Source organism: Colius striatus, chromosome 1, assembly GCF_028858725.1.
Source record: "Colius striatus isolate bColStr4 chromosome 1, bColStr4.1.hap1, whole genome shotgun sequence".
Classification (NCBI taxonomy): Eukaryota; Metazoa; Chordata; class Aves; order Coliiformes; family Coliidae; genus Colius; species Colius striatus.
Genome location: NC_084759.1, coordinates 59,414,481 through 59,437,750, shown reverse-complemented (window position 1 = coordinate 59,437,750; position 23,270 = coordinate 59,414,481). Strand labels below are relative to the sequence as shown.

The 23,270-nt window shown below is 39.7% G+C and overlaps 1 protein-coding gene across 3 annotated transcripts in view; it reads right to left on the bottom strand.

Moving 5' to 3' along the window:
• COL4A2 (collagen type IV alpha 2 chain) overlaps positions 1-23,270 on the bottom strand; it is a 147,116-nt gene that overhangs the window by 85,155 nt on the left and 38,691 nt on the right. For all 3 annotated transcript variants that reach the window (XM_061996583.1, XM_061996593.1, XM_061996601.1), the window contains exon 4: positions 17,045-17,125. In XM_061996583.1, coding sequence (XP_061852567.1) covers positions 17,045-17,125 — 81 coding nt within the window. The remainder of the gene's footprint in view (positions 1-17,044; positions 17,126-23,270) is intronic.

The window sequence follows — 23,270 nt, the reverse complement described above, 5'->3', positions numbered from 1 at the left end:
ACAGGCTGCCCAGAGGGGTTGTGGAGGATCCTTCCTTGGAGGTCTTCAAGACCTGTCTGGACATGTTCCTATGCAACCTGATCTAGGTGAACCTGCCTCTTCAGGGGGAGTTGGACTAGATGATCTCTAAAAGTCCCTTCCAACCTTACCATTCTATGATTTTTTGGCTTGGTTTATGTATCACTATGTGCACTTTTCCAATTTTTCTTTCTGACCACCATCTTATCATCTTTCCAGTCCATCCTAATCAACTCAAGGGAACTTCTGATTTTTCTGATTATGCCAAAAGCTTTGTGCCTGTGGAAGCAGGCCCTTCTTATAAGCAAGTCTTGGTGTTATTTTGCTTTGGAGAGTAGTAGATGGATATCTCTGTATGGTATTATCTAATTTCTCTCCTGAAAGTCAAATTTAAGCAAACAGGGCTATTTCCTACTTCCATTACAATAAACTGAAAGGTTCTCACAAAAGGGTAAGCTGGAAGCTTAAGCATTTCCCTCCCAGACCCTCTGGAATGTCTTCCTTACTGTTTCAGCTTTGATTTAAACCACCCAGGTCTTCCCCTGGTCAAACACAATAAATCCTCCTGTGATGTTTCTGCTCTCTTACGAAACACGCCTTGTGCCTCATGCGAATTCTCAGATGCTTAGTTAGTTCTTAAAAAGCCAAACCTTACTTCTTGCCAAATTTCAGTTTTGAAGGCTAATCAGACCAGCAACCAGGATAACAACTGATCAAACTAGAGTTACTCTTCTTGCAGGGCTTCTACCAAATTGTGTCTGGGGGGAAATGCTGTGATCTACTTGGTAAGCACACAGCTGGGGTGGGATTCCTCCAGCCAGTTTTTATGTGTGCCTGCAGCTAAAGGGATTCACTTGCAACATACGTTCAAAGGGTATCATGGACTCACTTAAAGAGGCTGGTTAATTCATAGATGTTATAGGACCTTAGGACTGGCTTGCATTCCTACTGAGTAAATTTTGAGGGAGTTCTTCCTTGAACTAAGTGGCTATTTTTAAGGGGTAAGCTTAAGTTTGACTTATATTTCAGTTCATGGTAAAACCAGATTATAATAGTTGAGAAAAGACAAGGTGATCAGTCTTATTTCTGAAAATTGCAGTAGACAGTTGAATGAACAAACTGAAGGGATAGATGAACAACTATAAAGGTATTGAATTTCATTATGGAAATGCTTTTAACTGAATTAGAAAATAAATTTTACTCCAGCAGGCATGGGTAACAGCTATGCAGCCACTAACTGCATCTACCTCCTGAGATCTTCAACAGAATTTGGTTTAAAGAATTAGGAATATTAAAGAGATTTTACAGTATGAAAGTTTTCCACATGAAAGATTCCTCTTCAAGTGAAGGATTCACAAGTGGCTGCAGGAGTGTTCCAGCGATTGTAAATACATGACAGAGAAGTATGTTTATCCCACAAAAATGAAAAGGACTCCTGTTGATTTAATACACAGAGGCAGGAACACATTTGGCTTTACAATTATGCCTTATTGAACGAAGGTTTACTCAGCCAGTTGGTGTTCTGATTAATACTATGCAAAGCATCTTTGAAGTCAGTTAAATTACACAACGTATATAAATCAGGATAGGTCTCTGTCTGGGACTAAGAATAGATAGGAAGGAAAATCCTTATGGGGAAAAGGCAGAATACAATGTCTGCAAGGGGGAGAGTAAACAGCAACCCATGCTGCAGCTGTGTAAATGCAATGAGGTATTGACTCGGCAGACAATACGATGTGCCTATTTATACCAGAGTTTTGGGGCTTTCTAAACAGATTAAAAATAATCTCTTTTTAAACTGTACTTAGTGAGAATGGTATTTATTGTTTATTTAGTTTTGGTAAACATGAAGGGATAAACTGTCATACTTAGGCAGAACATACAGGAATTATTTAGAGTATTTTTGATGATTAAATTATATATGAATGATAAAATTAGCACTGGCTAGCAGGAACTATTACTTAATAGAAATATTACTGACAGTGGTGTGTATCTTTGGTGGCTACATACATATTTTATTGGGGAGGAGAATACTCCTGCAGTAATAGAGTTGTCTATCTCTCCAGTTAGAACTGGACATGCTGGAGGGAGGGAGATAATGGGGACAGGAGGGTTTTCTTACCCTGAGGGAGAGGATCCTCATCTCTCTGAATGTTTCTTGTTATGCATACCACATACCATGGTTAGGCATGGGCTGAAGTGTTCTGCTAAGTTGCTGGTGTTGAACCCTTGGGGAAATACTGCAGCTACTTTCTGTTTCTGCCCAAAAGGGTGGTCTGAGGGTACCCTGATCTCTATGGATCTCTTTGGCCTTGGTGGTAGCCATGGATCTGGACTAACCCCAACAGCCCTGTTCTCTGCTTTCATGTGTATGCATATGGCTCAGGTGGCTTCAGAGGCATGACATGGGAAGACAGCAGCTCAGAGGTAGGAGAAGCAAGCTGCTTCACTAGCACACTTTGAGGTTAACACTGCAGATGCTTAATCTTGCAGAGGTGCCCTGCATCTTTAACAACATCATTCCAATACATACCATTCCCCTTCTCAAGAGATGCTTGAGCTATCATGCCAGATAGAAAATATGCCAGTACATGCCTGTTAGGCCCCGAGAAAATAGCCCTACAGGTGAGCAGCTCCCTGCCAAGACACCAATCACAGCAGTGCTGAGGCCAAGGGCAAGAGGAGGGCTGTGCCTCTGATGGCCACGGAGGGGCAAGTGTTAGATACTGGTCTGGGAACCACTGTCGCATCCCCCTTTTCCCCTCCCCTTTCTGCCCAGAGAAAATCCTGACAGTTCCCACCCTGGATCAGCTGTGCTGGGCAGTGTGTGGGGGCTCAGAAAAAAGAGAGGGGAAGGAAGGCAAGGGTTGCTGCTGCCCCAGCACTCCTGTTACCTGGTGCTAGCTACTGAGGCCTGGTGGCCTCCGGCTCCTCGCTCTGTGCATGGACCCATCCATGCACAGCATGTCTGCACAGTCTACTTACCCTCCTCTGCATTTTCGCCTGGAGGTACAGAAATAGCTCATTTTTTCAGCAGAATTTTCTATGGTGGACAAAGGTCTGCTGTTAGTGGCAGTTACATTTTATGATGACATTCTTCACATGGCTTTACAATTTGCCAAGTGATTTTCTCAGACATGCCTCCTCTCTTCAGGCTGCTCTGCTGTTTTCCTGGAGGACACTGTTTTTATCCCATCTCCTTTGATGATAAAACCCTATTCCCCTATGAGAAAGATTTCTGGTGCCTTCCCCTTCTCTGTTATGCTGAGCTCTGGATCTCTCCATGGACTTCTCTAATTTTAATGCTGTTAATTAATTAGATAAACTGACTTCTTCCACTTTACATTTATATTTCATAGCACATCTGCAGCATTTGAAAGCTCACTGCATGGATGTTTCAAATCACACCACAGGATCCTGGCAGTCACACATGACTTCAGAGATTTTATATACATCTATCTGACGTACAGAGGAAGTAATTAAACCATATGGACCTCTCCCATACAGTAGGAAGCACAACACAAATCTCACTTGATTTATTATAACCTTATGTCGTTTAGCAAAACCAACTCTGCCACTGTTTGAAAGAAAGAAGTCAGCTGAGGAGGAGAGAGAGAGGATCTGTAGCTCAGGCAATCCTGAGTGGTTTAACATGCCTATGTCTGCATAGTGCAGTCAAGACCTTGCTGACTGCACCAGGTATGAGCAAGAGGAGTGCAAACTCCAGTGTTTGGTTTGTGAGGCTTCACAATCACATGGAAAAAAAAAGGATTTGTCCTCAGCCTGCACATTTATCTCTGCCTCTGCTCCAATGAGAGGGGCTAAGGAGGAGGGGCTGCAATGAAAAGGAAAGGAGAAAGGAAAAAGGAAAAAGGAGAAAGGAAAGGAAAAAGGAGAAAGGAAAGGAAAAAGGAGAAAGGAAAGGAAAAAGGAGAAAGGAAAGGAAAAAGGAGAAAGGAAAGGAAAAAGGAGAAAGGAAAGGAAAAAGGAGAAAGGAAAGGAAAGGAAAGGAAAGGAAAGGAAAGGAAAGGAAAGGAAAGGAAAGGAAAGGAAAGGAAAGGAAAGGAAAGGAAAGGAAAGGAAAGGATGCAAGATGGTGTTACACCACACATCTGTGCCAAGCACATGGAGGGCCCTGTGCTGTTGCAGTCCCTGTCCATTGGAAAGAAGCTGTCACTGTGCTCCTCTGCATGCTGCTGCCTCTGCCATTAATGTGGATGTGCTAGTCAAGCTCTTGGCACTGTATGGAGAGCCACATGCAAATAGCTCCTGCCCCAAGGAGCTTACACCCTAACACAGTCAAGCACAGACAACTGTGAAGATCATGGCACCTTGCCTTGTGTGGGCTCATCTCACAGAAGTGGCTTCTCTCATTCCTTTTCCAGGCTACCAAGAAGAGAAGTCCCTTATAGGAAGCCTTTAACACAAAAAAGCCCGAAATGGCAAAGATGTTGCGTACTGGGGAGCAGAGGACAGAAAGTCACAAAAGTAATGGAAAAGTAGAGGATCTAAAAACTGAGAAACAGACAAAAGCAAGAGGTGGTTTACAGGGGAAAAAAGGGAGTATTTGGAATAGGAGAATAGAGACATATCCAAGTTCTTAGGCTAGAGAGAAAGACTATTATTGGTTGCTGTACCCTCAATGGAGTGCAGCACTAGGTGTACTGAGAAGGATAGTGAGCACAAGGACTTTCTTTTGGCTCTTATGATGATACTATGCTTTGCCAACAACTTTGAAGCCTAATAAGCAAGGTTTTAAACAAGTTATGAAGCTTGATAATATCTGTTTAACCAGTGATACTACATTTGAAAAAATTAGCTTTGGTAACTAATAAAATAAGCAATAGTTAGACATAGAATTTAACTGAACAACCACGACTTGTACTAAAAAAAACAATCCGCCAAAAAAACCACAGAGCTTTTCTTCACTGGGCATCTGTGATAGCACTAGACAGAAAGGAATCTGACAGACAAATATACTCTTTTAATAGAAAAATAATTTTAGCCTGTGGGAGAAAAAAATGCTGCAGGGATATTTTATTTGTTTGGGCTTGCAGCTTATTCATTGTCTAGAGCCATTCTCCACGCCTAAAACAGAGGCTTCTATCCTTCAAGATCTTCTTTCTGCATGATTCCAAAGTGCATATCTAATTCTAAGAGATTTTAATGCTTGTCATCCTTTTCCAGATCAATGTAATGGAAGCACTTACATATACTTTAGCATCCCTGTTAATTGTGTGAAGCCACTGAAAAGTATTTGGAAACCTTATGTACAAATCAAGGTAAATAACATTTATTCTCTTAAGCATCCCTAAGATAATGCTGAGAACGTGCTCTGTCTGCCTCAGCAGATACTGTTCATGATGACAGCCTGCCCATTCCCACATTCCCGGTCTCTCCAGGTCAGAGTCAAAGGATTCCTCTAATAGTTTGGTACTTACCAAAGCAGACAAAAGGAAAATGGGTCACTGTTACTTGCTCCCATGTGACAAAAATACAGAAAATAGAAACAAGCACCATTTGAGAAACTTGTAAAGCTTTGGATACATGTCATGAGAAACCATTTACAATCTCTAGAGTGCAATTTAAACACTATGAAATTACTTGGATTATCCCCCTTGGATGCCTGTGTGTGCTTCCCAGTTACAGAGCAAGGCTATCATCCATCCATCGCATGTTCTTTAAACTCCTGCTCACAGTAAGCAGAAATTGCAAAACTTGGCCAAAAGCACAAAAGATATTTTTGCGCAGTAGTTGTACTGTCTGACTGTCAGAAGTCAAAGCCTGAAGGTCTAACCAAACGGACAGCATATTTGTCCTAAAACAATCTCTTCAGTGCATTTAATTTCCGTAATGAAGTGTTATTCATATGGGAAAACCAAACAAAAATATCAACAATACATGATAAAGTGCTGTACTGTGCTGACACTACTGACCAGAAAGAGTGGAAAGATTACAGTTAAGAAGACAGTCATGAAATTGCTTTACAGCAGTTACTTATTTTCCAAATAAGGCAAAATCTACTTTCATTATTTCATAGAAGACAGGAAGGAAAAAAACCCCATGCTGTTTAATTTTAGGCTAAAAGGTATGGTAACACTTTTAAATGATTGTGAATTGCATCTAAAGGGTTCATATTCCAGCATTGGCCATTGCAACCAAAGTTACCTTTGCACTACTCATTTCCAACAAGTTTCCTTTCTACTACTTCTTCACTATAGTTTAAGTCTTGTTTTACCTTCTGCAATAAAGTGGTTCTCAATTTCTTACTGCGATTTCTCTTGCTTTTTTCTCCATCTGTCATTCAAATTTGTGATATGCAGATTGCCAAATAAACTCTTAAAAATGCTTCCCTCAAAATAAATTCCTAAAATACCAGTGAAATATCTTCTCAATTTATTAGCAAACTGCCATGAGGTTTGTTTTCTTATTTCAGTGTAACAAGAACATAAATCAATGGAATACACAGCTAATGCAGAAGGCATCAAATGGTGTTATTTCAAACACAAGAATTGAATCTGCATGTTGAATAAGAGTTAATCTAGCACACCTACCTCAGTCATAGTTTTGTTTAAACTACCACTTTGGTATTCATTTTGATTGATTACACTAATTCTTGAGCTTTGTCCAATGCTGTTGAATTGCTCTCTCGTCACACCAGTTGAGATTGCAAAGGTTTTTGATACAAGCTTGTAGAAGTACCTGCACAGATATAACTCAGGTCAATAGGCTTTAGAGAGAAAGTGCAGTATTTGTATGAATGCTGCATACCTGCACTTATTTTGCTGGAGATAATGTACTTCACTGCAGGGAAGTCTTAAAAAATGAAATTGAGATTGAAAATGTAAGTGAAAAGTTGTGTCCTTCTGTCTACTTTTCAGTCAAGTATCCTTCTTTTTCTCCTTGATTTGTAAAAGTTTTGGAATAATTGTGGTTTTGGGGCTGGAGCAAAAGACAGAGAATGCAATGCGTTAGCATGGGATAGGCTGTAGACCTTTAGATTACAAACACATACAATTTTTAAAGGTTACTTATGGAATTAGCTTTTCAAATCTGGCTGAAGCAGAAATGCTCTGCAAAAGAACAAAAGAATAAAATGGAGGGGAAAAGTAACTTCTGGTTAGTGTACAGATTTTGTTTGATTGGAAAGAAAGACTCCATTTGAGATTATTTTAGCTTTTAAATATTCTTTACAATTTTCTGAACATTTACAAATAAAAACCTGATGTTGGTGTGAAAATTTAATAACATGCCTGCATGTACTGAAACAAACATCCTGCATTTTCTTACCTATTTTGCATTTTTTATTTTAAACAGATTATGAGGAAAACCTTTCACTGACTTCCCAAATCTCAGATTTTGTGGAGAATGCATACATGAAAGGAGGATTCGCTGCAGCCTGCGCATGGGAAAGTTATCTAACTGCCATCCACCAGTTCAAAAAGATCTCTGATGTTGATTAAACATGTATAAACAGAGCTAAAAAAAAAGGAAACATGCATATTTCACTAAAAAAATTGCCAGGACAAATGTACTACAGAAGAGCAATTAGCAACCAACATGAGTATCCAGCTTTATGGTCAACATAGCTCAAGTTAGGTGATTTTCACTAAACAAAACGTTAGGTCATAAAGTAGGCACTAATTTTCAGATGGACTCAACTTAAGGTACCTTGCTGGCCTTTGGTAGTTCAGTCTAAAGATTATAGGCCTAGTCACCGCCAATAATTCATGCAATTGAGCCTTAAAAACAAGATTTCAATGCTTGTGGGACAATACTGAGACTTTTAAGGGTTTGTATATACTGGTAAGACCTTGTAATGAAGTGTTTTGAAAGTACAAACATAAATAAAATCATGCATTTGGAACTGTACCCTCAAACACGTGTGTAAAAGGCTACTGTACTCTTGTATCTGAAAGCAGAATTTAGCTTCACACACTCTTCTCTTTTTCAGACTCTAGTAAGCTGCTCTCCACTTTTACCTTATCTAGAGAAAAAAAGAAAGTTAAACCTCAAGGCACCATAGCAGACTTGATTAGTCTTGAAACTATGGTGCCTTCCTGTGCATGGATAATGCTTGTTATACTATAGGTATTTTGTTTTTGTATCTGCCTCCATTAAAAATATCTTCTCCAAATACCTCGCTTTCTGAGGGCAGCTCCCCTTCTGGAATTTTCCAGACACCTAACCTTGGCCAATGAAGCAATGTGAAATTTTGAGGCATCTTTTTTTTTGGTACTTCATACCTATTCCAGTGCAGAATCTGACAATACTTCATAAGATATGTGATCAGGTTCACTTCCAAAGCTTTGTATATAGCAAACACTGGAGAACAAACAGGACATTTTTCAAACCACTTGTCTCTGGAAGGTAAGAACAAAAAGTGAAAGACAAGCAAGGGCAGGCCACTGCAAGACATATAAGCTTTGTGAATTTTTGGCTTGCATGACGAGTGGGTTTTTTTTCTGGTAATAGGTTCATGTTTGGGTGTCAGCTGAGTGACTTTCTGGGGATGTCTGAAGCGTGCAAGAATGGGTAAAGTGATTCCTTGATCCTTACAATGCAAGAGCTTGTACAACAGAGAAGCTTGCATCAGTGTGTATACAAAGGCTCAGGTCAGCTTGCCTTCTCCTCACAAAATTTCAAGAGGTAGCAAACTGTAAGCTCAAGATACAGGCGGAAGATGATCAACAGCTACAGATGAGCAGTGACCACTCAGTTTGGTACAGAGGCAGTGCAAGGTGTGCTATTGCTGACTCAGGAGGCAGGTTTTCTACATGCAGCCCCTGGTCCTAGCAGAAGTCCTGGATTTGTCTTCTAGCTAGAGAGAAACAGGCCCACAGGCAAGGCTTGCCAGGATGTGGTGAAGCAGTCCAGTCTCTGCTGTGGCAGCCCTCACATGGCCACCATCAAAAAACCCCCTAATGTTGACCAAACACCTATGCAGAGGATGTCAGTCTGAGTGAAGGTGGATAATCAGCTTGGAATGAGGGATCAGATCTCTGATAAACCTTAACCCAGCTGATGTCTACTTGGTGTAAGAAAGCTCCTTGGACCAGAGGGAATCCTCCAGGAAAGGACAAAACAGGTGATTGTAGTGTGAGGTTTGATTATTTATAGCTGAGTTTGAAACAGTTGAGAAGACTGAAAGGCCTGCTGAGTGCAAAGGCAGCAGAGCCTGTGCAAAGCGAGAGACTTACTGTAGCAGAAGGGAAGAATCAGTGGTCATGATCTATGTTACATCCCTGACATGGAAAAGCAGAGTAGGGATGTCTTGGGGAGTTAACTCAAGACTACTGTATGGGAGACTGAGGCCCTTGCAAACTCCTTGGTACAAGAGAAACCTGCACAGGAGGAATGGGCTGGACTTAGTCAAAATGAAACATAGTATTACTGAAAATGAAAATTTACAGAGAAATAGTTTATCTATAAATGAGAGGATGACTGATAGCCATGGTGGAGCACCTGGTTCAGACTGAAGGAACTTATATGGGAGACATGGCTAATAATGTCTCCTCCCTCACATTCCTGAAAAGGTGAGGGAGGAAATTAATGCTGTAAATGCAATAAATAATGAAGGTAAATAACAGCATTTACAATGTCACTTGATATGTGCTTATAACAAACAACAGGCAAAATTTGTAAGTGCTTCTACAGCAATGCTAGAGATCTAAAAAATAGAATTCTGGAATTACGCTATTTGGCAATAAATGACAATCCAGGTATAACAGGCATCTCTTGCCACTGAAAGGAGGAAAACCATTGGCACACAGAGTTGCTAGGATGCCTGCAGGAATGATAGAAAATGAGATACAGCTAGGGCAGTGGCATAGTGTGTGAAGGCTAAACCAAAGTGTAATAGAAAACAACCCTAAAAGTGAGTGCAGAGAAAAAATAACAGAAAGGTAGGACTTGGTTTGTATTTAGGACTCCCCTGTTAAAGACACCAATCATGAAATACCCAGTGAAGTTAGAGAAGTTGCAAAACTAGATCAGGTAATGATATTAGCAAATTCCAGCTACCAATGTACTGTCAGGCACTGGCTTCTTATTGTGGTGAGCCCTGGGAACCACAAGAAATGCTGCTCTGTGTTTAGTTTCAAGTGCTGCACAGGACCTGCTTCAAGAGGCATTAGTGGGAGATTTGCTTTCTAATAACTTCACAATATAACTGAACTTAAACTTGTAGTGGGACAGAGTAAGTCAAACAAATACATCACACAGATATTCAGTTTCAACAAGGGGAAACACATAACAATCCCAGAAATAGTAAAAATCTAAAAAAGCAGTCAAAAAGGCAAGAAGCCTAGAGCAACCTGGATGCTTTTCAAAAGCATTGTATTAAAAGTCCTGGTAAACTGTGTGACATATCAACATGAAAGAAAAGCAGTTCAATAAAACCCCTGCTTAGCTCATAAAGAAAAGATATTGTAGGGAAAAAGGTTAGCATTTTAAAAATTGCTGAAATGAACAGGACAGACTATAAAATCACATCAACAGTAAATGGCAACTAGGATGGCTAAAAATAATGCCATTTTTTTTCAGAAAACCATCAAGCCAATAGTAAAAGGTTGTTCAAAGGAAAACAAGAAGCCATTAAGAGAAACAGCAGTACCACACAGTGACAAAGGCTTATAAGGGGCACTTGAAGACAATAAGGCCATAGCATAGAAACTTAGTGACTTCTTTTTTTAGGTCTTTACTGCTGAAGGTGTTTGGAAAAGTCCTAAATCCAAGCTATTCTTTGAGAAAGATTAATTTCAGATAAATATAAAGAAAGTAGTAAATAAAACAGATTAGACAGGTGTTACTAAGTGACCATGAGTGAGTGACATTCCCCTAGGACTTCTGAGAGGAACTCAGCTATGAAATTGCAGAACTGCTAGCGAAGGGGTGTAACCTATCATTAAAAATTGCCACTGCACCAATGGGCTGGTGAAAAACAAGCTCCCATACAGAAATGAGGCCCAAAAAAAGACCCTGGGAACTGTAGGACAGTTTGTTTGATTTTGCTCCTTGACCAGGCAGTGGTCTACCTTAAAGAACACAATAACTGAGCACAAGGATAAGCATGGTAAACCAGGTCTCAGGGACCATAACAAATATGGATTTTGAAAATGGCTTTGCCGAAGTACTTTGCCAAAGCTTTTAGAAATAAAGTCCCTTGGGGTTGGAAGAGAGGTGCTCTCTTCCTGAAGGCTGTTAAAAAATAACAAGAATATTGTTGATGGTCACATTTTAAAATGGAGATGCAACAGCAGTGGGTCCTCTCAGACATGGGTGCTGGAACTGGTTTTAGTAAAGACATCAACAGTGAGCTAGAGAAGGGACTGAATTGTAAAACATCCAAATCTATAGATGATACTAACCTCTCTTAGGTTGTTAAATGCCACACTGGTGATGGGATATGGGGAGATTTAGTGATATCCCATGCCAAGATGGCAGATAGACTTCAGTGTTGGGAGGCATGAGGAATGGTATTGAGAAGAAAGCAGAGGGTGTCATTTTGCTGCTAAGTAAAACCTTGGTGCACCCTTAATCCTGTGTGCTGTGTACAGTCTGGTCTCTCAAAGGAGACTAAAAGAATAAGAAAGATAAGAAGAATAAAAGGACTAAGAGTTGCAATGTTGCCTTCAAGAAAAAAAAAACAAAACTCAAAACCTTAAAAAGGTTGCAATGATGACTGATTTAGAAAGGGTTGGACAGTAAGTTTGTATTATTTGAGTAGTGAACTCCATGGTGCCACAGGAGCTTGTGAAGACACAGAGTTACGGCAGCTTCAAAAAATGGTTAGACAAATCCAGGAATAAATATGGACACTGAAGGAACACATATACACATTATGTCTCTAACAGGTTGATCTTGGCTACAAGGGAAATGGACTACAAAAAGTTGACAGACCACTGTGGTCCCCCTACATAGCATCCCCTATTGCCACTGCTGGGGACAGAGTAGTGGGCTAAATGAACTCTTTGTCTAATTTGGGAAGACACTTCTTATATTCTTATTTTCTAAAAATAGAGTAAAATATCAGATCTCTTCAGATCTATCAACTTACATTAACCAACAGTTGCAAAGAAACCACTGCCATTGTACTAGCTTAGAAGCCAATTAATTGTGATCTTCAAGAATGACACTAACAGGTAATAAAATTATTTTATTGGATTTAAGCATTTCTCCAAGATATAAGAACGATACTGACTTTAGAATATTTAAGTGTTGTATTTTGCTCTTTTTTTTAATTTTAAAGAAAAATATCTTCTAGATTTAGCCCATATGTTAAGATTTAAACTTGTACGGAAAAAGCTTGTAAGTAAAGATCAGACACTAGATTTCACAGTTGTACAGCACCCAAATGCAGATGGAAACAGTTCCAGGCAAACTGGTGATAGCTTACTCTTGGCTATTGCATTAGTAAAAGCAATACAAGAGATACCTGTAAAGGAATTATAGTGAACTCTCATGTTAGTATTGGTTTAAAAAGAATGTTTAGGCATTCCCCAAAAATGGCCTTTACTTAAGGCATTAAGTTGTATTTTTATTTCACAGTTTCCATTATTCCGGCCCCTTGCAAAAACAATGGTTAAATGGCTTGAGCACTGTTAGGTACTTGAATCAGACATGAAGTACAAAGCGAGGTTTCAATAGAGTACATTTTCTCACTCTATAGAAAGATCAAAAAGATTTTTGTTCACTTCCACTTTCTACAAAGCCTTCTAGGTTGATTATGAAGGGGGGTTGATTATGAACTTCAATAGGTTGAACAGTTGGCCATTGTACTGGAAGAAGTTATCGTTTCCTACATAAGTGCATTAATGTTTAACAAATTTTAAAGGTGCATATAATGCAATCTGACTTATATATGGTTTACAAAGAATTTTTTGTCTCAAAATTTTAGGAGTTGCAATGAAAAATCAAGAGGAAAGAGAAAGAAACTAGAAATTTTTCACTTGCTTGGGGTTTTTTTTTGGTTTTTACTTCCCCTTAGTCCAAAGCTTCTGTTTCATTCAAAACAGTATTTTAATACCGTATCAGTACCTTCCTTTCCTCCTTTCCCTCTCAACCAAGCACCTGGCTACTCCTTATAGTATTTTATCCACATGTAGCTTAGGGAGACGATGACTATGGCATTTTAGGAGAACAATTTAGGACAAGTTGTCTTAGGAGAAAGTGAGAAGATAAGTTTGTCTCATCTTAGGGAGAAAATTAGTCTGTTGTCTTTCTTCTCCCTTTTTACCCTGTGTCCTCCACTGAGGCTTATACTGTGGTTTATTTTTATGTGGATTTGGACAGTCCTGCAGGATCTCTGATTCTCTATGGAACTCAGCTGTGCTTTTTGCCAGCTGTGAGAAGGGGAGATGAGGGTGAGGATGGCCCCTGAGCCTGGCACATCAGCTTCAACCACCTGATTAGTCATGAGGTAGGGTTAGATAGACTGTATATTTGTATCCAGCTAACAGTAAATATACACCTAAGTTTAAAGTAAAATAACTAGGCTGCAGTGATGAACAAAGACTAGAGTGTCACTAGACATCAGAAAAAAAAAAAATCAGCTTATGGAAGAAATTCCTTTAATTTTTTTTCCTCCAAAGGTGTGAACTCAAAAGTGAGACAGGAATTGAGAACTTCAAGGGGATTGTGTCTGGCCCAAGAAAGACATTCCTTTAGAGAAACTTCTCTGAACAACAGATCTGCATTTGCTGTAAATTGCAAATATGGCTGCCAGCAATGTCCTGTGATTCTCTGAACATTTGAATTAGGTCTGTTTTCGTCCTGGGAATGAGGCAGAAGGTGCCTTTCGCTCCCATTCCTGTGAGCATTCCTCTGATGAGAGGTGGGAGGTTGTAGGTTAGCTGCTGTCTTTTCCTTGCTGTAGCACCTCTCCCATCATTACAGCAGGCAGATTAAGCTTCTGCTGTTCCATTTTCCTATCCTCACTGGATTTTGTTGAGCTGTGTCTGAGCCCAAGGAAAGTTGCAGGGCTGAGCCTCGACAAAAAAAGGAGAGAAAACTAAAAACCACATACCTCTTCCAAGCAGGCCTGCTAGGCACATGCACTAATTTGCACTAGGTGGCCCTTTGTCCCTAGAGATTGTTTGTATGGAACTTTTCTGTGCTTTTGTGCCTATCCTTATCAGTCTCAAACCAAAAGCACTGTAGACAGAAGCACAGGCCCTCTGGTTGCCATGCATCTGGAGACCTGGCAGGAATCACCACAGCCTGGCTGAATCCTCTTATGTCCAAACAGACAGTGTCATTTTGCCTCTAGCACAGAGACTCTGCAAGATATCAGAAGGCATGTTTTGCAGAAAACACTTTAAAAAAACCAAAAGCCGTTGTATTAGGACAACAAATAAAGAGAAGCATCTTAAATTTGGTACCTTAAGACTCTAACTGAAGCAACAGTAAAAAATGAAGTAGAAGCATGTATAAATAAAAAGTAAGCATTTCTTCAGCCCTTTTCTGTGGTCATAGTTTGCAATTGTGTTTACCACTCCAATGAATGTACTTCATTCATCAACTTTGGATACGCATTCAGTAGCAGCAATCCAATGAAAGTGCTTTTGTTTGCCTGGTTTTGAGTGAGTTGTCATAAACAGGTGGCTTTCCAGGGGATGGTAGCGCTGACAGCTGACTGCAGACCCTGGCAGGGCTCTTCCCACCTGAGTTCCAGATGCCCTGCAAGTGACAGCTCTGTTGTCCTGAGATGGAGAGTCACTGCAGAAGCAGGCTCTGACAGACTGCTTCAGGCACTCATACAAGTGCAAGCACGCAATATGTCTATTGTGCATGTTATGAGTCACCTCAAACAGAAAATGTATGTCATGCCAGATTATACAGAGGTTTTGTGAAAATAAATATTCCCATTGAGGATTAGCATGAGACCGGAAACTATGCCAAATCTGACTAGTCTCTGAAGGCCAATCTTGTTCCTTAAAACAGATGTTTAACAGAGGTTGTGACATCTGAAGAGACCAGCAGACACAAAATACATGCAGTGTATGCTGACTCCAAATGAGGTATATTATTTCAGAGCGACAATACAATTTTTGAAGGGTTATAAAATTCTTTAAATCACTTTCCCCAATACTCCCTCACATCTTGCACAACTAACCACAGTAGCAAAATAAAAGTTTTGTAACATCCTTTTCTCTTTTTTAGTGTCTACTTAGGGAAGCCAAAGTGATTAGTTACCAGGGTTACTTACTTCCCTGAGATAAATTAAAGAGGGAGAGTGGTGCGTGAAGTACATAACATCTGTCCTTATCCCCCAATCTAGATACTCAGCAACTCACAGAGAGCTTTTCATCAGTGGCACCTGACAGATTCCGTACTTTGGTAATTTAACGTTTTCAGCTTTTCTAACCCATGCAATTACTTCTGTTTAGCTATCTCTCTTCTCTTGCAAACTTGGTGACTTTAAATTAAGAGTTATTCTCCCAAGTAATGAGTGATAGGACAACAGGAAATGACCTTGAGCTGCACCAGGGGAGGTTTAGATTGGATATTAAGAACTTTTTCACTGAGAGGGTTGTTAAACACTGGCACAGGCTGCCCAGGGAGGGGGCAGAGTCACCATTCCTGGAGATATTTAAAAGATGCCTAGATGAGGTGCTGAGCGACATGGTTTAGTGGTGGGCTTGGCAGTTTAGTAGTTGGACTTGGTGATCTTAAAGGCCTTTTCCAACCAAAACAATTCTATGATTCAGTCAATAAGGAACATGAAAAACATTTCAGTCACAAAAGTTGGTAGTTGTTCAATAGATCTCTATTTTCATGAACTCTAGTGGAGAACAAGTACATCCATACTTTGCTTTCAGAAAAACAAAAAAAAAAGACACTGAAAAAAACCATAGTAATATCGAAGTTGTTTCATATTCTTCAGTTTTTGTCTTGCAGTGCCATTGAAGGGAAGTGGCAGGAGGCATTCACCAAATTTCATGTTCTGGATGACAAGAGTAAGGCAGTAACAGCTGCATGGAACTTCACTGGAAGCTGTGTCTCAGAAGAAGGCTTGTTCATCAGTTTATCGTTAGGTTATTGTAATGGAAAGCAAACTGTGAGCACATCATGGTCAGGGGATGGTGGTATAACCATTACAGTCCTCATGGCATAGTAACCCTAGGATCATCTGACTTCTATAGAGACATCAGGTCTGCTGTAAACAAGAGTGTTCCTCACCTCCCACCTACACTGTGACTTTCCTACCACCTCTTCCTCTGCTCAGACGTGGAGTCAGGCTTGAGGAATGCAATGGGAATGGGAACTGACAGCCTTTTGTGTGGAAGGAAGGCAGAGAAAGAAAAAATCTTCTGAGGTTTGAGATAGCAGAAAGATCATATGACCTGCAGTCGCATCTCTTGCCTGACCTATTCTTAGAGATGGGTGGATGGAAAAGGCTGAGTCATCGTCTCAGCTGCAGAAGACCAAGCTGTACAGAAGAAGCCTGCCAGCCAGGGCTCCAAGCCATACAGGATAGGAACTGCCCTGTTTCTCAGAGCTCTTTGTGGCAGGTGGCTAATTCCCTCCACTTCATCTCCCTTCCTCTGCCTCATTCCTCACTACTTCTCAAAACAAAGAATAGAATGCCAGCAACAACCTAAGGCCAGAAGTCCCAGGCAGATCCTTTCCAGCAGGGATTTTAGGTTTTACAGACCTGAGTACCTTCTGCTTTACTGGAAATCACATGCATGAAGTATCTATTCATCAGATTTCTTTTTCTTAGAAAGGGTTCAAGAATGTTACCGAGTGATTTTGTCCATATTCATATAGCACTGTCACAAAAACCAGTGATCCTCTAGAACATAGTGTCCTTGGCCCTGATCTTTTAGCAAAGAAACTGCTATATTTCACAACAAAGTATTTCTTCAAATCTACAAACTCTTGAGGAAGTAAGATGAAAAAACAATAACTTTTTCCTGAAAAAGAATAATTGTTTGAATGCTCTTAGTAGTCTGATACAAGTCCACCTTTAGTAAACAGTGTTGAACTGGTACCCTCAGGAACAGGAAAAAATGCTACTTACACGGCTTCCTTTTTCAGGGAAACACTGACATCCTCCACTGCAGTCTCTTCCTCCACATGGTCCTGTGTAAGTCTTTCCACCCTGCAAAAGAGAACACACATAAAACAAATTGTTAAAAGGTATCAGCTACAATACCTGGTACAGCATAATAAGCTTTGATAAGCAGACTCACTGGGAACTTGCCCAATCAGAGATCAGGATCAGATCTATGACTTTCAGTAGAAATCTCTTTTAATCTGTGCTTAGAAGTAGCCATAAGTGGCTTTCCAGTCTTTAGAGACTGGCATCAAGAAATATAATGTTACTCTATTAATTTCCTTCCACATTTTCAAAACATTGCAGCTCCATGCTGAGCAGCATCTCACACATCTTTGTGACACATGCAACTGATATCGTATCACAGAAGCGCAGCTGCTTGGATTCTTCAGGGATGGGGACTAAGCCTTAGGTCACAATGCAGCACATCCCTCCATGCATGCCCTAAATCATTGCTGTATTTTAAAACGTTTATGGGTGGACATAAAGGAAGAGGTAGGTATCATGTTCAAAATCATAAGCCAAACTCCTACCTTCTCTTTAATGGTTTCTTATTCTGGAGGCACCTAAAACTTGCCAGCAACCAACCACTCTGACCTAGAAGTCTGACCCTGTTTAAGTAGATGTTTGTGGTTACATCTCTCCTGCCTGTTCAGAACCGCCTTGGCCCAGGCCACAGATATATGGATCACAAAATACACACCATGCTGTGGAAGTCTTCACATGGAGTTTAACAGGCAGGCCAGCTCACATTACATCTAGCACACACTGCCCGCACGAAACGCAGCCACAGTCACTCTTCTTCAGAAACCTGAAGAACAGAGATGCTGTGCATGCTGTGCTGTGGCTTTTATAACTGTAACTTAATAATTTGAAATGCTGTGAGGAACAGCCTGCAGTCCAGCTAAGCCTAGGGTTTTGAACCTCTGAAAGTGCTCCTAATGCCTAGTAAGTAATCTGGGGAAGGAGGGAGGGATTTCCCATTGCCGTTTCTGAACTTGGCTTGTCTCACAGCAAGTAATTAATAGAGCCAGAAGAAAAAGAGAGAAGGACTGAAGTCTAGTGGCTACAGCAAGGATGTCTTGGAGTCACAGCTCCTCATTCAGAGGGGCTGCTAATTATTGCATTCATCGTTCCTTAAAGAAAACCTCAAAACACTCAAAGGGTACAAAGTCAGGATCCATGTCACTTGCTCCCCTCCTGGCTGGAAGAGTCCTGAATACTTTGTTGTGCTGTGGCAAGGACAAACCATCCCTTCACTCCTTCTGCCTCCTTCACAGCTGCAGCATCTCATCTTTTAGAAGAGACAGGGTATAAACAAGCTCCCAAAACAAGATGGGTGCTCTGAACAGCTATGATATTGCTTAAAAAAGCAGTGATGCTGTTGTTCCTGCCTCTAGCCCTGATTCAAAGAGCTAAAACATAGAGAGGGACCAACGCTGCCATACTTGGCATTTTTCATGTAGCTCTAAGCAATCACCTACTCAACACATAAAGTTGTTGGGTCACATTTCTCAGGTATCCACTTTTGCCATTACACTACTGAAAACTTGAAAATACAGCCCCAGGCTTTGGATTCCTCTCTGGGAGCCAAAAGAATAAAAAGTATGGAGCAGGTACCAGGCATTGTCTAAGTTATCATTTGGTCATATTTGTATAACAGGCTTTCAATCTTATGACAAACAGTAATACAAAGTTCCCAAAACAAGTTCTTATTTGTGCCATGACAGCATTCATGTCTGTACTGTAAGTATTTAAAAATACTTTTGCTTCAGCTTTCTATTTAATTCTCACATTTAATGAAACAAGTTTTAGCATACTGATAAAACAGGTCCACAGAACTTAAAACACACGACGAGCTATTTAAAGGTTAGGTGTTTGATTCAGGAAATTATTTCATGGACATAACAGTGCTTTATGTCATGATACGAACTCTGCTTTATGTTTAGGCTATTTTTTTACAGGAAATAACAAGCCCAGACAGTTTTATAAACTCAAGCAGCTGGCTCAGATTGGTCTATCTTTTAGTTAAACATTTGGATGGTCACAAATTCACTATCTCGTGGGTTTTTTTTCTTATTAGCTATTTGCAGATTAAATGTGCATCTCTGGATCACTATTGTTCATTTCACAGTTTCCTCCTCAACCTTGTTTTGGACATTAAGAATAGTTTTATTCATTTTTATGGACACCATGTAGATGTATGGCCTGCATGAACATATTCCTCTGCAGCAAGCAGGTCTTCATTAAGGGGCAGTGTACTAAATTGTGCAGCCATCAATACAATTCAAAGCCATAATTTCAGAGCTGTGTTGGCTAGAGCTGTAAATAATAGTATATCCCAGCCTAATCGTAACATACTGACAGATACAGTAATTTTATCATGTGAGTTTTCAATTATGCCTACAGAGAAAACAACAATTAAGTTTCTTTCTTAATTAGCAGAGTGACTCTAAATTTGGTAAAAAGTTACTAAGGAGAAAACAGAGTATGAATCACAACTGTGGCAAGATACTTGTGCACTTATTAAAAAAAAAAGGAGGCTGCTAATACTTATTTCAACTGGAAGAAGTTCAAGGTCTATTGTTTGTGTACTATGCACCATCCAACATTTTAATTTGCATGCTGTAACAATACCAGCAGCTAATGTAGGGATACAATTGTTTTCTTCCACAATTTTAGGAAGCTTCTTTTTATTTAATTAAAAAAAAAAAACACCTAATTTTATGTCCTTTTATGTACATAGATTCTACAGATAATGAAGAGAAAAATCTGGAAGAATTCTCCAAAGGTAGGAAACATAATGGGAAAACATTATAGACCAGCATTAATAAATCTCTTTTGGATTACACTTTGCTTCTCTTCATTGCTTCATTTCCACTTCACTTTTTGACTGCTAGAGGGATGACTTGGGAGCTTTTAATAACATGTAGCATTTTCAACTTTATTATCTAGGAATGTTTATAATTTCTTGAAGGCAGATCATTGCACTGTTGTTTAATCTGACATTACTGGTAATTTACAGTATAAACCATTATGGTTTAAATGTTTTTAAATGTTAAGACATAAATCTGTTAAAGATTGTTGCAAAATGTTGTCAAAAACAATTATACACATGGGTACATAATTAAGATAAAAGGAAACCAAATGAACATAGTCAAAAATTAGAATGCAAAAAGCCCATCTTAAAATTTAGCAATGGGCAATGTAGTCTTAAAGTATCACAATTACTGATTTCCTGAGGAAAACAGATTTCTGCGAATATAAACCCATGCTGACATCCAAATGTCGATCTGAGAGAGGTGCCTTGAATATCTTTTTGGTCAGTGAGGATAACAGGATACAATTCACTCCATCCTGATACTGGTATTTAAACTGAGCAGCTTCATCTCTCCCAGAAAGCACCTACTGATCTCTCTTAACTGTGAAGGTGGGTAGAAGTGACTAGCTTACATGGAGACATCCATCTACTGTAGAAGTCTAAGGACAGGAAGATCTGTTCTGATCAGTATGCAGTGAAATGCTGGAAACTGTGTTTGCAGCAGAACGATGCTTTAATGTCTCTGTAACTAAACTGGAAGAGTGGCAATAGTACCAACTCTTAAGTTTTCTGCTGAGAAAACCTACAGTTCCAGGTCTTTGGATAATCCCAAATTTCACTAATCACTAAAAGTCCAGAGCCTAGGCACAGTCTGGAAATGGTTTTTATATAGTCTAAGTATAGATTTTTCTGCTACAGGCAGAACATTTGGCATGCTTTTACAGACCATTCAGAGAATCCCATCAGAACTATTTCAGACATCTGAGATAAATCCCATTCCATAAGGGTGAGGGTAGAAAGGTCACTGAGAGTAACCAGTAGAGATGTGTCTAGAGTGCAGGTGTCCAGTTGCAGGTGAGATGAATACCGTGCTAAGTGTCCAAATCTCATTCTCAAAGGTAGCTATGGCCTCTGATGGGAACATCAAGTGTAAGGAAAACAATTTAAGGGCCGACATATGGTGCAAACACAAAATGAGTTACACCATTGCACTGATATGCAAGCTCTCTGTGTGTAAGGTGAGGTATTACTTAATTAGAATTAGGTTGGAGAGTTAAGGCTAAGGTATGAGAAATCTGTCAAAAGATATATATTATAAAGGAAATACAACCAATATGAACCACAGGGTCAGAAGGCAGACTTTGGAGCCAAGGCTATCTCATTTAGCCAAATGTAATGGTGAAATTGCCTAGGAAACTGTGTCAGAAACACCAGCTTTTGTGTATTAAAAAAAATTGAGCTGATGAGGAAAAAGTAAATAGGAGTAAATTGTTTATTTGGGAAGAGTATAGCCAGAGAAAAGGAAGTGTGAAGTGTAGTAAAAAGGTGAAAAAGAAAAAAAAGAGGAATAGGACATCCAGTTAAGCAAAGAAGGAAGTTGTTGAGGATATGCTAAGGGCAAGAGTGTGGACACCTGCAGGTAGAGATGATGCTGAGCTGTGGACAGCAGCCCACTAGGAGCTCCTCTGGGAGAACTCACAGGTCTCCACTAGGCATGTCCCTGAACAACTTGCTGTGGAAGGTGGAGTGAGAATGGATAAACTTATAAGGAAAGACGGGCTTTCACCTGAATATCAACTGGAGGAAAAAAGGCATCAAAATTACAACTCGATAACTCTTTTGTGTGATTTGTAAGCTTTCTTTACATTACTTTGGTATGAATAGTCATACTAACAATAACCAATAGGATTGTAATCCAGTGTTTCTTGCAGTGATGCAGTTGTGAATTAATACTACTACTAACAGTGGTACATTACTTAGCCAACAAACCCTAAGTTACTTCTGACATCTCCAGTCTAAAAGGGGAGAGCTGGATTTGTGGAGTAAGACCCCTCTACAAATCTTATACTTCACCCTGGAGGCACCAAAATATCTTGTTGATATGTTCCTGGCAGGAGGGTAGTTTTGCTTCTGGTCACACATACAAGTATGTGCTGCCTCAGCCATGCAGGATCCATCCAACTTGCTCTGAGATTTGAAAACCAGGCAGAAACTACCACACATGAAAGGCTGGGGACAGAGCCCCAGCTCTGTGGGCAAGTGCCACAGTGTTCAAAAACAGGCATCTCTAGGGAAGACTCACGTTGCATAGACCAGGACAGAGCACTCCAGAGCAGATAAATGTCAGCAATTCCCTCTCTGTCCTCTTTAATTTACCAGCTTAGATATTTCCACAGGAGCCCATATGAGTATGTCTAGCCTGACATACTGGAAAATATAGTTACAGGTCCTTTATTTTTTAAACAGAGCTGTAGAAGACGGTGAAGTAGAGCAGCTTTACTCTGCCCCACTCATTGCACACCATAACACAGCAGTCATCAGTTTCTTAGAAAGTGGAAGACCTAATTGCAAATCTCTGACAGAGAAAATCAAACATGCACCTGCCCCTGGGAAAGCTTTAAGCAGCAGGCTGCAATGGATGGAAAACAGGAATGAGGAAAGAAATAAATGGAAAGGGAGAACAGAGACTTTTCTATCTCTTCTTCTAATATTGTTGTTTCACAGGGCTGGAATGAGAATAAGATTGATAGTTCAATGAATGTGAATACTACTTAAATCTAAGCAAGAGAAAACATGTAAGTGTCATCTATGTTTGTAAAGCCTGTATATTTGCCTAGTGTAAATACTTTCTCACTTTAATGTATGTGAAATAGCAAGCATGCAATGTGAGTGTCCCACAACACAAAATCTTTTTTTGCCCTCTTGCTTTCTCTTAAATTTCTTTGTCCCCAGACAATATTACTTCTGTACTTATACAATTTTAAGCAACAAAAGACAACTTAACTAAAGTTTCCTTCACATACACTCTTAAAAAAACCCGGAAACACACGTGCACTTCTCTTTAAACTTTTCCACACATTAATGATTTATTTATTACCAATTTGGGTCATGTTTGTGTAATTGTTATCTCTGCACGTTCATTCAAGTACCTTTACTTCATGAGTTGATATTCCAACAAAGAACAAGGGCAATCAGGGAACAGACCTCAAAGTACAGTGCTATGTTGTAAAGAAAGATCAGGAAATATAAGCCATTTCCTTATATACAGCTCAAAAAATGTACGGAAATTATAATGAAAATATAGCAACGTAGAATCAAAAGACTCCACATCCCAATATTTTCTTTGATAAAATTTTATAGGTTGCAGTT